General features: G+C 34.5%; 1 protein-coding gene across 1 annotated transcript in view; it reads left to right on the top strand.

The window, feature by feature from the left end:
- Positions 1-15,680, top strand: part of LOC144971346 (uncharacterized) — a 15,963-nt gene extending 283 nt beyond the window's left edge. The window contains exons 1-6 of the mRNA XM_078912074.1: positions 1-429; positions 6,000-6,262; positions 9,273-9,344; positions 10,935-11,017; positions 12,189-12,285; positions 13,970-15,680. The exon at positions 1-429 is cut by the window's left edge and continues 283 nt beyond it. Coding sequence (XP_078768200.1) covers positions 1-429; positions 6,000-6,262; positions 9,273-9,344; positions 10,935-11,017; positions 12,189-12,285; positions 13,970-14,662 — 1,637 coding nt within the window. The 3' untranslated portion in view covers positions 14,663-15,680. The remainder of the gene's footprint in view (positions 430-5,999; positions 6,263-9,272; positions 9,345-10,934; positions 11,018-12,188; positions 12,286-13,969) is intronic.
- Positions 15,681-16,168: the final 488 nt, after the last annotated feature.

Below are 16,168 nucleotides of genomic sequence, written 5' to 3'. Positions count from 1 at the left end.
TAACCCTAGCTCACATCCACTGTGTTCAATCAGCGGATGATGCCCTTAGAAGTGAACACAGCAAGGTACCTGTAACAGGGAGGTACAGACGTGCTAAGATCACGATTTCTTACATCGATTCGAAAACGAAGGAAAAAACATCATATCAATTCAAAGGAAAATTTGGTTTAAAAAGTATCGAAAAAGAGGTGGAAGGTATCCTTATACATGCAGTATCATCACAGGACAAGAAAAAGAAAACCCATATAGGCTGTGACAGTTATGAAAATAAAATTCCTACCGAAAAATGGATTGCATTTGTTCAAAGGGGTGGCTGTGATTTTGGTCGCAAAGTTAGATATGCCACGAAATTCCACAATGCGTCTGCCGTAGTTGTCTACAATTCCGAGGTTTCCATCAACTACGAGGAAGATGTTATGGACCAGAGAGGTAAAATATTGCTTGCTACATGTCAATGTCAAACACATTGTGGGAACATATTTATTGTTGTGTTTTTGTTTTACAGTTTGATGTTGTCAAGTCGTTTGGCAACTGAGTTTTTCTGTTTCTTCTGAATTGTTTTCATGTCGTTGGGTAGCCCTATTGTTATTGTGATTTTATTATTATAATTTCGCTGTGATTATTGGCAGACATATTTTCCAATAATGATGGACGATTATTCGCAGATAGTGTCTGTCAATGATGATGGACGGTTAGGCACATTTTTGAATCTCCGCTCTTTTAAACATTTTATTCACTTTTCAGAATATGTATGAAAAATATTACGTCATCAGCTAGGGGGGGAGGGGGGGTCCACCAAATGTTGACATAGGGGAGGGGAGGGGAGGGGGTCAGACTCAAGATGATGTCATCAAAACATAGGCAAATTAGGCCTATTTTATTAAATGCAAGAGCTTCAAAAATGGCATTCCAAATAAATTAGCAAAAAGGTGAAAAATTAATTAAATGATGGAATCATCAAAACCGATTGATACCCAGTTGTTGGAAAATTCATCCCTCCACCTGAAAATCCAAGACCCAAACTTCAATTTCAAGAAACAGATGATTGGAAGATAAAACACATTCGTCAATCCCAATATCTGCTGCAAATAGTGAAATGCAGTGACAACTCATGCTGCAAACCTTGGCGTACTAACTATTCATCTTTTTTTCCAGAGCGTTTTCTGCCACCACCTGTACCACTTGCTTCATGTGATGATGGTTTGGAGATAGGCAATAATGGAAGATTTGGAAGCCTATTTCAAAGTTTGTTCCTTTCAAAACAGCTAAAGATAAATTGCTATGATGAGTATTGCCCATCTCTCAAGAAACAAGATGGGAAAGGGGTATCACTTCTCAAAAATGCGAACTTGCCCTAAATGTTCATTGTATCACTCCTCGATCACAGCAATGAAAGACCATTCACGAAAATGCAGCATACAAGAAGAACAGCAAATGGGAGAAAGTGATGACGATGAAGATGAAATTGATGATACTATTTATAGTACATTGCCAGAGGTTCAAGGCAGAAACATTTTTGAATCAATTAATTTTATGTTCGGAAATTGAAACAGAAATTCATTCCACTAAAATACTAATATGCTATAAAATAATTTGCCTCCTGGCGGAAAACACAATAATGACAGGAAAAGCATTTTCTGCATGGGCAACATAATATATCAAAATCTAATTGATATTTGGTGACTATAGTTGCTGTTTTTGATAGATCAACTATTCCTGGAGCTGTGGTAGCAAAATGGTGGCGAAATTTTGCTCCTATATATTTTTTTAGGATTTTTTACCGAGCAAAAGTGGCGTTTTGAAGACACGAAGGTTTTACTTTCGTTTTTAGAATGGATCAAATGAGGTAAGTGAATCAACAGTTTCCATTTAAAGTTAACTTTATGATTTGTTTTTAACAAAAGTTAGATGTATTAACTACAATTTGTATGATTTAAAAATTTAAAAAATTATCTCCATCTTTGTTTATAAGTTATTTTCTGCATATTATGTAATCGCGTTATTTTCGTGTCTCCGATGTGACAAAGGAAACTTAATTCTATATATTAGGCAATCTTTGAAATTTTTAACTACAAATTTGTTCATGTGACTAAAATTAGGTCCAGGAAACTTTTAAAATTAACAAAAAAATAAAAAATTAACATTTTTATTTGTTTTTAGAGTGAATAATCGGGTATGGGAGATTTCGTGTCTTCGAATTTCTGCCCGTGCACCAAATTTCAATATCCTATTTTATTATTAATTATGAAAGAAAGTGTTTGAAAATTGATTGGAGACATTAATCTTGCTCTGGTTTTGTGTTTTAAACTTTGATTTTTGACTTGAAATTTTAGAAAAAGTTTTTTTGAGCAAAATAAAGTTTGGTGTCACCTGCGTGGGCACCAGGAATTCTGAAATGTGTAAACTTGGACATTGGTGATGAATATACAGTTCATAAATGTAAACTTTGGTAACATGTGCTGAATATTTCAATGTAAGTACATATCTGAACATTTCTAGCTGTTTAAGAACACAAATTGCTAATCAATTGAATTTTGTAAACAATTTATATTAAATATATTGATTCGCTCTCTTTCTCATATTTTTTGTGTCACCACAACATTCACTCTGCTTTCAGGGAGGATGCAGCGATGGCATCTGGACATCTGATCTAAAAGAATTTTATCCAGTATGAAAATTTTGATTAGCTACAATACAAGATACACAGGCTTGATAGATTTTACTCCAGAACTGTGAGTTTACTAACCGATAGGGATAAAATCCGTAATAGCACCTAAGTACTGAATTACAGGTTGAGAGGAAAAAATTCCATACACTTGCCAAAATGTTCTAGAAAAATGCAATTATAGACTTATTTATATATATATATCGCTTTATTAGATTCATATGCTAAATTATTTCATATCCTTACACTTGAACCTCTGTGATGTAGCAAACAAAAGCTGTAAGTGTGAGTTGTTGTTCTTAAGAACGCCTTTCTTATGCATAATTATAAGCCTTATTTTCTCAACAGAGTAATCAAATATATTTAAAGCAGTGGAAATCAAATATGCTTAAAGTAGTGCTCTTGTCAACAACTATGTCTTTATATATTGCTTTTATACCAGGTACTGGAGGAGAGGGAGTTTCACCGTGCAGTTCTCCCAAGGAATAGCGGTACTGGTACAATTTATTATGCGTATGTGCAGAGCAGAGTGTGTGATTGGTAAAAAAGGACCCTCCAGACATCTATTCCTGGGTTGTTGTCACCCGTCTTGTCAATACAATTGAAAACAAGGACCCATTTTTTTTTCAAAGTTGAAATGAGTTAAAAATATTACAAAAAATTTTTTTCGTTATTTGTCTCATGTAATTATCCCCCTTGTTGTATAATAAAGTTAATTTCAATACAAAATACAAAGATATTCTGTTTGTTATTTATTTGAAACAATTGGACCTGTGTACATGTATTTTGAGTCATTTGTCACTTCAGATTGTTAAAATTTCTTTTCATTTTGCCTTTCCGTGTAAACCGGGGTCACCGTTGATCGACCTACTTTTTAAAGTTACATAATCGTCTCCTGCTCATAACTTTTACAAATTCTGAATCCTCATATTTTAAGCTTTAAAATGATATATGATACTTATTTGTAGATAAAAGATGGAAATTGACAAAAATGGGCCTGTCAAAGTAGATAATTTCAGGTCTTGTCCGTTTTCCGCCTCCTATACTATTTTAAATTACACTTTCTGAAATTTTTTTAATAGCACCTGCACCAAGTAGCCTAATTTAAATAATGTTTGTTAGATTTTATCTTTGCAAATTTAAATTTTATGTCCCCATTGTATCGTAAAACATAAATTATCAACAGTTTCTGAAATTAATAAAATGTCTGAATGTGTTTTATCAAACGTTGATAATCAATGTTTATGGTTTGAAAAATGAATAATAAATATTGTGAAATTAAAGTTATCTTTTAGTTTTTATTAAATTAGATGACGTCATCATCTGTTGGGGGAGGGGGGGGGGGGGGGGTCAGGTCATGATGACAAGTGATGACTTGGGGGAGGGAGGGGGGGTCTAAAAAGGGCAAATTTTTGATGACGTAATATGTGAACGCTCCCTAACATACTACAAATTGTAAATATTGATCCTCACTCCGATCTGAAAAAGTACATACTAAAAAAAGATATAAATATTAATAGACTAATACAACAAAAATAATTCAGAGAGAGCGATCGAATGATTAGAGAGAACAATATATATATATATAAACTATCTTGCTCAGAAACAAAATAATCAAGGCAATAAAGGAGAAAAAAGAAAAACTCATTAAGAAGCAACGATACAGAAAGAGAGAAATATAACTAAATAATTTCGATCAGACACATGGAGCAAATAAAGAATATATTTTTAAAAATTAAAAACAAAAAAAAATTCATGCTTAGAATTAGAAACCGAATATATAACTATAATGATAATTAATAGTATTAATACTATTAAATACTGGTGATGATGATAATAATTATTATTATTATTGTTATTATTATAAATTTTAGAAACAATACTGGTGGTGATGATGATGATGATGGTAATATTAATACTACTGGTGATGATGATAATTATAATAATCATCATCATCAAGAATATTGAAAAAAAACAAAAAACCTTCAACAAATTTAACAATATAATATGAATAAAAATTGAACGATAATCGGGGAAAACAAAATAATTTGATTAAAAAACTCCTGCTCAATATAGAAACAGAACAAAAAGAAAAACAATTAAAAATATTATTAAATATTTCATATTAAAAAAAAAACCAAAAAAAAAAAAACCGAGAGAGCAGATTCGAAACAGTGCAGCAAAAAGAAAATTATGAGAAAGGTGGGCTAACCCACTGAGCTGTCTTTCCACACAGACATCTACATAAACTTAAAGTTCATATATGTGCTAGATATCTTATCTAATCTTATCTTATCTCACTACTGAACTGACTTAATATAGGAATTATCCTTTAAATGCCTTATACAATAGTTTATGATTATAGAATCTCATGTCAAATAGCCTTGCATTGTATCATTCACAGACAGTTTTACACAACCTTGAATGTAAGGAAAGATTATATCAATACGACAATGTAAAATCGAAAAATACAATCATAGAATACTGGTATTTGAAAATTGGTCATGATTGAATGAATCTTCAGACCTTCAGAACGTTATATGACATCTATTTTCTTTACAAGTACCTACAAGAGATAAAAAAACTATAACCCTATTGAGATTAACAATAATGGGTTCATAATGCATTAGATATGATTACTCATTCATTAGTAGCATCATGTCCACATACATACGTTTAATATTAAATGTTATAAAAAATAAAACGGAGGATAACATTTTAATTTTGACTGTCAATAATCAACTGAAAGGATGTTCAGTAACGCTAGTGTCATGATTACAATTACAATATGACATATTTGTTGTTTTGATAGGTTGTTCCAATTATGACAGCCACTCGTGGAGTCTGTTAATTGGAACCCTGCTTAGTTGGCATGATTTCTGTGTAACGGTGCTGTTCCCATTTAAGCCGCTTGTACCGTATTTTCTGCCAGATCTAGCAGACCCAACTACCCAATCACAATCACAATCACTACTGGGGGAAGGGGGACAGTGGGCCGTGGAAAAAAATCTCTTTCCATGTGACTCAAGTGCTCTATCAACTGAGCTATCATGATCCACAGCCCAACCTATGTAATAAATCTAATCTTTTTTTAAAACATGCTATCTTTATTTAAAGCATTTCTTTAATCAACTCTCAGACCAATTTCTTGTAATGACTCTATTTTTCATTGCTGAGGAACTTTGAGATTTCATTCTATTGAGATGGATCATTTTCAAATTGCAGGCTTTGTTGTTGTTTTTTTTAAATTGTTATTTTAATTAATTAGTTCTTTTCCTTTATAATGATTATCCATACATATCAATTTTAAGCCTTTGTTGTTGATTTGTTTCAGAGAAAAATGGTATTGCAATCTTCATAACCTTCGGGGATGGACAGAAAATTATCAGTATCCTCAACAGTGGTTCCAATGTCAGGTTGCACGCTGTACCTGGGAAAGAAGTGCACTTTGACCATTCACAGGATAACAACTTCAGCAAAACATCAGTTTTATTTGTCTCCATTTCTTTCGTGGTACTCATGATAATATCTCTGGCCTGGCTTGTTTTCTATTACATACAACGATTCCGTTACTCTCATGCGAAAGAAAGACTTGCGGTAAGTGCAGTCACAAATACGCAAGCAAAGAAATATGAGTCATGTGGACCTAATGAATGCAGTATTATGTCATGATAAATTTGGTGCTGGAATTTCTAACACTGTTTTTAAAAAAGAAGTTCATATTCATTATTATTTTAATCCCTGCAAATTCATTTTTTAAAAATATTTAATTTTTTTTTTTTTCAGATTCATCCGATAGAATATAGAATTTAAATTGAAACAATTGGTCGCAACCTTTTATAATTGGAATCATGCTAAAGTACAGTGCAGCACAGTCAAATCGACAGCTTACAAATTATAAAAACACATTAACCAGTGTCCCTTCCAAATTATTAGAACACATAATTGGTAGTAAAATGATGCACTATTTCGAGTACCAAAATTTAATGCGCCATCTACAGCATTGATTCTACCAAGGTCATTCTTTCTTATGAAAAACACTTTCTTAGATTTAGTGAATCAGATAACCCAAACAATGGGCATTGGATATTAAGTACACTTAATTGTTCTTGACTTTACAGACATTTGACAGCTTACAGGTCCACTAACTCTACTACCGCATTCAGGGGAAAAATTATACTTGGATTAAAGCTTTTCCGCTGGACAGGCAACAGTCGGTTGTTGTAAATGGAGAAAATCGACCTTAATTAATTTTGAAACCAGTTCCTTGGGTATCAATACTCTGCTTGTTGCTCTTCCTCATCTACATTAATGATCTGCCGCTTCACCATGCATTTTTAGACTATTTGCCAACTATACTGCTTTCCACAAGAAAATAACATCTTCCTTAGATCAAATAAACACCTCCAAGAAGACTTTAATTTGACAAATTTGCCTATTGAGATGATAATTGACAAATGTCCTAAAATGCAAAAATGCTCGGTTGTAGCATGTTCAGAGGCCAGTTCATTCATTAAACCAACCACTTTCTCCATTGACAAAATCTTGAACCAGTCACCCATACCAAATGCCTTGGAGACTGGGTGGGGATCCTGACCTCCCATAGCGGGCAGGGAGGTACATACTGTGTCTTCTATTCCCTTATATCTGTTATCCAACATGCTTTCTGTCTTTGTCTCGGAATGAGATTACTTGGTTTTGTCCTGGCACTGGCCGGAATCCTAGCTGGGAGGGAAACAGTCAAATGCAGTTATTGTTTTGGGAGATGATATTTTTTTCCTTGTAAATCATCTCTCTGTTATGTATTATTATTTTTATTTTGAATGTATAATGTAAGCATTTTAGTGTGTTCCTCTTTGTTGGATTTTGTGCTTGTGTCTGGATGAGACTTGAAGGTGATTTCAAACTAAGTACATTGGTGGTATGCTCTTGGAATCTACACCTGATCCCTAATTGTTCTCAATTCCCCTTTGTCTTACTTTTTATTGGGTGCTTTAATTGTAATTCTAGAACTTTTTACTATCCCATTTTCTTCCTTTTTACTGGCGCTGATATAACCTAAATGTGTTGCAAGCGCCGTAAAACCCTTAAAAACAAAACAAACAAACAAATGCCTTGGAGTGACCATCGGTTAAGACATGAGATGGACCCATCACAAACAGAGCCTTAAAGACCCTGGCTCCCTGGAAAGGAATTTAAAAACAAGCAAGGAAATATGTAACTCACATAAGGCCAGTCCTGAAGTACAACGGATTTGATTGGGACCTGTACACAGTTAATGGCATTAACACTCTCTAGAAGGTACAAAGACTCATTTCCCATTGGATGACCAATATATATGACACTGACTCAGACATCGCTTGGCTTACCTACATTGGCCAGGTACTGAAAACAATCCAGGCTGTATGCCCCCTACAAATCCCATCATGGCCAGATTAAAAATTTTAACAAACAATAATCCACAGCTGTCAACATGTAGTTGATAGCATAGCATGGTACATAGCATTCATACCGCCTACTCCTTGGCTTGAGCAATCAATAGATCAAACACAACATATAGCCAACCAAGATTTTGTCCAAATCATTAAAAGGAGTGGAACAAACTGCCAGACAAAATAGTGACAGTTTTGAGTCTTGAACAAATCCCAGCTGTACTTAGTGCATACAAGATGACGTAGTACTTTGCAGAATCTTCCAATAAGGAAATCCTCCTAAATGGTTGTTCATCTCTGTCCATCACCACCACAAATCCGTCTTTTTCAGTATTCTTTGAATTTAAACCAAAAAAAAACAAAACAAAAAAACATTTCAATAACCACCACCACATGCATATTTAACAATATCATCTTTATACTCATCAACAACCACTACGTCATACATCCTACAACTAGAAGCCATCCTTCCATCTCAAGAAACAATGTGTGTTTTAGTCTCATCAGTCTTGTTGACTCGGCAGACCGATCCTCGCATGGCAGTCTCCACTGCAGTTGCTGCACACGTAGTTTAACTATTTGTTTAGTGCTGCCTCTCTTTCCTCCTTGCTCTCCTCTCCTCAAACTTCTTCTTTCTCCTCTCCTTGCCTCTCTTGATTCCCTCCCTCACCACATACTACTACTACAACAACCACCTAATCATAATCCCTACCAATAACATTACAGCAACCACATTATTACATCATTATCCTTGTCACCCACGAGAGCAACCACCACATCATCTTCATTCCTACCAACACTACCACATGATACAATCATACCATCATCATCATCATCATCATCCTTTGGACAATCACTATAGCAACCAACCATAAGATCGTTCTTAGACTTCTACCTCTACTACCACCACCACATCATCATCATCATCCATACCATAATTGACACTACAACCACCCCATCCTCAACAACCCTACCACCACCACTACTACAACATCCAACACCAAATCAATATATGAAATCGTGGAAAATCAAGTGTGGTATTGATGAATAGGAATGTTTTTTTTGTTTTTGATTTTGTAATTGTTTGGTTCCATATCTTTAATATTTTTAAGTTGTTTTTTTTAAATATATATTTTTTTCACCTTTCTAAAAATATTTCTTTTGTTTCATTCCAGAGGCGTTTGGCATGTGCTGCCAAGAAGGCAATTGCAAAAATTCCTCAGAGTACAGTCAAATCCGGGGACAAGGTGAGCCTCTCTCTTTCTCCCTCCCCCCTCTCAACCCACCTACCCATCATTTTTTTTGCTTGAGTTTGAGCTTTTATATAGCACAATATCCCATTAAAAGTGCTCAAAGCACTTTACAAAGGGTCCCTTGCCAACAGCAACATATAACATGTAGGATGTGACAAGATGCCTGTTTGGCGATATTACATATTTTTTAGACAGAGACATCGCTGTTAACGGCCAAGTACTCATTTTACACCTGAGTACGGTGAGAGACTGTGAGTAAAGAGCCTTTTCCAAGGACTCAACTATGCGTCGAGCGTGGGTCGAACCGAGGACCTTCCAATCCAAAAGCGAGTGTCATACAATAAGACCACATAGCCGCGTCGGTTCTCCCATTATTTATTTGGTTCTCATTATTGGATCACTGTCGGGAGTCACATAGCTGTCAATTCTCTCTTGAAGATATGATTTCTTTACTGTAAAATGGGCCATCACCATCAAGACCTGTTCTTGGGATGATGGTACTGGTCAATTGTAAAGCATTCCATTATGATTATCATAAAGTACTGATTATTCACTTGGATGATGATCCATTATGCTTTTATCACAACCAATAATTGTTTAATTGGATGATAATCAAATGTGCTTTTTTAAAGAACTAAAAGTTCTATTTGGTGATGATCCAATATGCCTCTCATCATAATTATAAGCACTGATTATTCAGTTTGATAATGATCAAATATGCTTATTATAAGCACTAATTGTTCAGTTCGATGATGATCCAATACGCTTATTGTAAGCACTAATTGTTCAGTTCGATGATGATCCAATACGCACATTAAAAGCACTGATTGTTCAGATCGATGATGATCCATTATGCTTATCAGACTTATCATAAGCATTGATTGTTCATTTGATAATGATCCAATACGCTTATCATAAGCACTGATTGTTCAGTTCGATGATGGTCCAATACGCTTATCATAAGCACTGATTGTTCAGTTCAATGATGATCCAATACGCTTATTATAAGCACTGATTGTTCAGTTCAATGATGATTCAATACGCTTATTATAATAAGCACTAATTAACTTATTGGTTACCGAGATTTGTTCTGGTTACTGGTCTTTTTTGTCATTTAAAAAAAATCACAGATTACAGATACCGAAGCATATTTGAAATTAATAGAAATAAATAGAGAAATACAAAATAGACAGGATTTGGTATTGGAAATCATGGGAGGTTGCATTTTACCGATACCTATCGGAAATGGTAGTCAGCGAGTTAAACATTTTAGATGAAAATTTTGTAGAATGTTGGTATTTTAAATAGTGTGTAACTTGTAAGCAAACTGAACACCAGTTTATCAATTCTAAAGCATTGTAAAGATAATTAAAAAAAGAAAGAAAGGATGGAAATCATGCATTTTAAGGTCAATATAGATATTTATCTTTAAATTCGGATTTTGTCCCAAATGGACTCTTACAGTACATGTGTGTAAATCTTAGATGTCAAAATTCGATCTTGGAAATGATGTAATATGGAGTTGCTCTGATCAGTTTTGTCTTCCCATTTCGTAACCTTTTTTTTTTGTTATATTCGTCACAGGTGTTAGAGGGGGATCATGACCAGTGTGCTGTCTGCATTGAGCAGTACAAGCTTCATGATGTGATTCGGATTCTGCCTTGCACGTAAGCCACGACTCTTATGCTATATGTTATCTGTTTTGTTTGGTTTTTTTTTCAGTTGGTTATGCAAGGTGCCGACTGATTGCCTATAACTCATTATTAGACTTTTGTTGTTTTTAAATCTAATTTCTGGAGACCTTATTTGTCCAAATTAATGGAAATTTACCGCCTTGTTTTTTACAATGCGTTAATTTGCTTTAGTTCCATTGAAATTCATTTTCTCACAATTTGAATCAAGTTTTTTTTTGTTCTTTTTAATTGCATAAGTAAACATCAACAGTGTCTTCTATTAAGTCAATTACAGTGGATATCATGAAGATGTCTGGGACTCCAGATAGCTCAGTTGTTTAATTAAAGTCAATCTTTTTTCTGACCCTCCTGTCCACCCAGCAATGATTGAGTAATTGGATCCATTAGATCTCATGGAATGTACTTTGCGATAGACTAACATCCTATTCAAAGGGCAGCAAGCAACTGCTAATGTCCATTTAAAGGTATAGAAACGGGTGCCTCACGGCCCTGATTGAATAACTATTTACAATGGTCAAATCTGGCTCAAGGATAACACAACTGACCGTCAACCCATAGACAATCCACTAGTCTTAATGCACCAAACACATGTGACACCCGTATCTCAAAAGTTCAGAGCAAAAAGAAAAAAAAGCGTGCATGATATAAAAAGTGGAAACCACATTTTGCTACCTTTGAAAACAGATAGAGGCATCAAATTTTATGGACTAAACTCACTTAAGTTCAATACGGACGGAGCTAGGAACAAATTCAGAGAGTTGAGCAAACTGCTCTACATATTATATTACAGTGGGGATGGTTTTCCTCGGATCTGCAATTTTGGTGTCAGAAGAGGAATTTCCTCCTTTTAAAATATTACATTTCCCCCAATCAAATGTACTGGCACTGAGAGACTTGATGTGTGGTGAACAAATAGGTGCAGTCTCCCATTCTCCATGTTAGCTAGATTATCAATTATAGTTTATCATCCCAATTGCTCTAAAAGTTGGTGTTATGCACTTAACACAGGGCTTAAAGGCAATTGTTAAAAATTTTCCTCCTCTTTCACATTTTGTCACCATCAGCACTGATATTATGCAGCAACTATTTTTTATTACTCTTGTTTCTCATTTTTATTTCCTTAAATACTTTTTTATAAATCTAGACACATCTTTCATAAAAGCTGTGTGGACCCTTGGTTGCAAGAGAACAGATCATGCCCTATGTGTAAAATGGACATTTTAGCTGCCTATGGCATGCAGGTAAGTCTTAGACAGTAAGGAATGGACACTCCATTGACCTGCCCTAAAAGTATAGTGAGTTTTAAATGAATGTAAAGATGAGGCTTTTATTGCAATATATTGTCATGGAACCGAGTTTGTCGAATTTTGAGTAAAATGCTTGAACACTCCTGTCCACAAACCTGAGTGATGATCATCACCATCAAAATAATTTCTCATAATAGACCTGTAAATTCTCAGTCAATTAACTGAAATCAGTCAATTTGTCAATTTCAAATATTTAAAAAAAGGAAAGAAAGAAAGAAATAAATAAAAAAAAAGAAAGAATTCACAAATCGTAGTCGAATGACCGTAAAGTAATTAGGAGTGTTCCACAGCGCTACGCATAGCTCATGGGGACCGTTTATATTAACGATGTAATATTGCCAAGACTAAGCGACGCTTTTTATAAAAGGCGTGTCTGAACACTTCCCTGGGTATTTTCACACATCCTTCGTTAAATTATTTTTTCACTTTCCAAACCCGTCGTGATCCCAACTGTAGCCAATTTTAACTGAGCCACCGAGCGATAAATTTCACTGTTTCATCTAAGCCAAAATTGACCACATTTACCTGGCGAGCCTCAAAAATATGATAAAGTAAATTGCGAATGCCAGAAGTCCGTTATGTAGACACCTTCAAATCGAAAGTTAGGATAGATTGCTACAAGCACATTTCGATTGCCTCACGTTGTAAACAAACTGGTCGACCGTTTCTTCACTGATTGAGTACCTGATTATAAGGAACAATGGTAAGTAGCCTAATTAATTCCCGTGCAAATCAGGACGTTTTCTGCCATTGTTTTGCTCAAGCCCAAGCGAGCTTGCTGTTTTGTGGCGATTTACCTTCATTTCGATTCTTTGAAATTTTCCGCTACGCCTGCCGAAGTTTCTTCTTGATAATTCACTTCTACTTAATAATACTTCAGTGTATTGGCCAGGAGTCATATTTATTTAAGTTTTTTTTTCTGTCATTTACTGATTGAAAATCAAGTTTGCTCATTGCTACATTATTCTAATGTTCTCACAATGTCTGAGCTGTTCGTGGATCGCAATTCAGACTTTTCGAGCATCGATAAAGATGTGAGGAATAAATTCAATTGGTCATGGCTAGAAGTTAAAGATGATAATGGTGATTGTTTTTCTGACTATGTCAAAAGAATTCCAGAGGCAGGAATATGACTTTGATGAAGTCATCTTTACCTATATGAATGACATGCTTATTTAGCATTCCTTCTACATCAAATTATGGCAGTCAAACTTCCACTATTTTAATATATTGTATTTATCACTCTCCTTTCCAATGATGCCCTTATTTTTAAAAAAATAATTGAATCTTCAGTTTGTCGAAGAGTTTCAGTCAATTTTTATAGAGCTCATTTACAGGTCTACATATAAGGATGAATTAACCTAGTAAAATAGCAGAAGAGGCATTTCAGTGTTGACAAAGTCACAAACGTTTGTCATTTTTGTATTGAGTGATACCAAATTATTATTATTTTTATTATTATCGTTATCATCATCATCATCGTCATCATTATTATTAATATTATTATTGTTGTTGTTTTAATTAATATTGCGATTGCTGATGTTCAAACTCACATTCTCTTGAATAATTGTGTTGTTAGACTGTTAATATAGTATAAATTCTGTTGTCCACCTTACAGATTGGAGCCAGTCAAGAGTCAGTAGCACGCAATGCTCCCCGGTTGCCTGCAGCAGACCCAGAAGTCAGTTCTAGTGTTGAAGAAGCAGCAACATCAGCAGAGGTTGTGCTGCCGTTCATTTGTCTACATAAAAACATGGAAGGGGATGATGACGAAACACAGCAAGCTAGTTCCCAACTGCTAGGATCAGCAGCAATGTCTTCCTGTGAAGACACTGGATTATCTTCAACATCTTTGCATTCAATTAAAATTGACGGAGGCAGCGGAATGGCTTCTCTTCCTTCCAGGGTAGAGAAGAGAGACAAGGAGGAAAGTAATAGAGTTGAAATGAAAGCCTTGTTGATACAAAAAGAGTTTATTCGTGATGATGAGGAGGAGGAATATATCAATGATAATATTATAGTCAATAAAAATGACAGTGTTTGTGGTGGTAAGGTTTCAAACAGAAAGAAAAATTGTCGTGCCAGTGGTGTTGAAGGTAGTGAACTCTCCATTTCTACCTCCTCATTATTAAAGGCAGAGAAAAACAGCAATGAAAAGGACGAGGATATGGATGTTGTAGCAGAAAACAGAAGTAACAAGGATACCGCCTCTATTATCGTTCTTAACACTGGAGGTGGAGATAGCATTGGTGCTGTAGAGTTTCACCAAGAGCAAGATTTGTCCCCGTCTGACTCTTTTTCCTATGCCTGAGCGGTTGGGTGACAAATGATTCTGTGTGTATCAAGTGACCTTGGACTGGAGTAGATTGGATGGTCAAGTTTGTTTTCAACTTCCTTTATCTCTACCTAGTTTATTTGCCAGAAAATTAAATGCTCTCTATGGACTGGGCTAGATTTTTGTACAACCTCTCATCATACCTTGCTGTTTTCCCCAAAAGAACAGTAAAAGTTTAGCAACTTTGGTTTCAGTTTTAAACGGGAGTCTCGTTGGTTTCACTGCTTTCTTGATTTACTCAGTGGGGTCTGAAACTAAAGGTGATCTAATTTGAAAGAAATTGACAGGCTATGAAAGGGAGTTTGAGAATGGAGTAGAGAGGTGATTCTGATTGGATGGAGGATATTCTGTTTCAATTTCTCTGCATCTATTACCTCCCTTTGTTCTCATTATATTAACGGGAAGACATGAAAATGATGGAGCTGTTCCTGTGATGGATTGGGAATGGGGACTTTTCAAAGAGATTAATCTTATTTATAACAAAAGAATACCAAAGTATTTTTTAATGTGTCATGTATGTACTTGTAAGGACTGTGATGATTGTGTCTGAGATTGTACACATTATATATATATATATATATATATATATATATATATATATATATATATATATATATATATACGCATCTATAGAAAGCCTAAAGCACTGATCAATTTTAGTGCAACACTTATTTCTGCCTGTCTATAAAGTGTTGTATAGTGAAAGATAGAACAAACCATATTGGGGGGGAAAAAATTGAGTTTGAGATATTCAATGACCAATTAACGGTCTCCTCTCCCCTATTCCCCAAAATCAAATTTCATTCTCACATTTTGCCCCACACTGCATAATTTTTAAAGAATTTATTATTGTTTTATTTTGTTTTGATTTTTTTCATGTCTTTTAAGCCTTTGTGTTGTTTAATCATTCCTTTTTTTTTTTTCAATTCACATTTTTTTCTACCCACCATGTCAAATTTCACATTGAATCAATAATAAAGTTTTTTTTTGTTCACTTTTTATTTTCCCAACATTGTATTATTTCACTTTTATTCATTTTTGAATCAGCAACAAAAAGAAAACTTTGTTGCTATGGTAAACTGCAAAGGGATAACTTTTTTTGTTTTGTTTAATTGAGTTTATTTGTGCATTTTCAACATTTGTTTAGCACTGATTCATTTTTTAAAAATTCATGATCTGACACTAGTATTTTTTTTTTTTTTTCATTTGGGAGAACTTTCCACTATTTATAGATTTTGCATAAAAGCATTTATGTTGTAGTTGATATGAACATTAGAAATACACTTCCTTTCCTCAACCCCTGGGGGAGAACTTTGTCTTTGGGGTCTTTTTGATGAAAAGATAACTACCTAGGTATCAGTTGCAATACTATAAAGTTTAAAGGGTTAACTATAACTCATTTATATGTATTTATTTTCTCAATGAGATAGCGGGGCTCAAACTTTTTCAACTTCTTATGTTTATGTCGATACCGATTTGTTC

This window comes from Berghia stephanieae, chromosome 4 (genome assembly GCF_034508935.2).
Source record: "Berghia stephanieae isolate SIO BIC M18660-M18661 chromosome 4, UCSD_Bste_1.3, whole genome shotgun sequence".
NCBI classification, from domain to species: domain Eukaryota; kingdom Metazoa; phylum Mollusca; class Gastropoda; order Nudibranchia; family Aeolidiidae; genus Berghia; species Berghia stephanieae.
The sequence above is the reverse complement of the archived record's forward strand: the minus strand, read 5'-3'. Positions and strand labels throughout refer to the sequence as shown.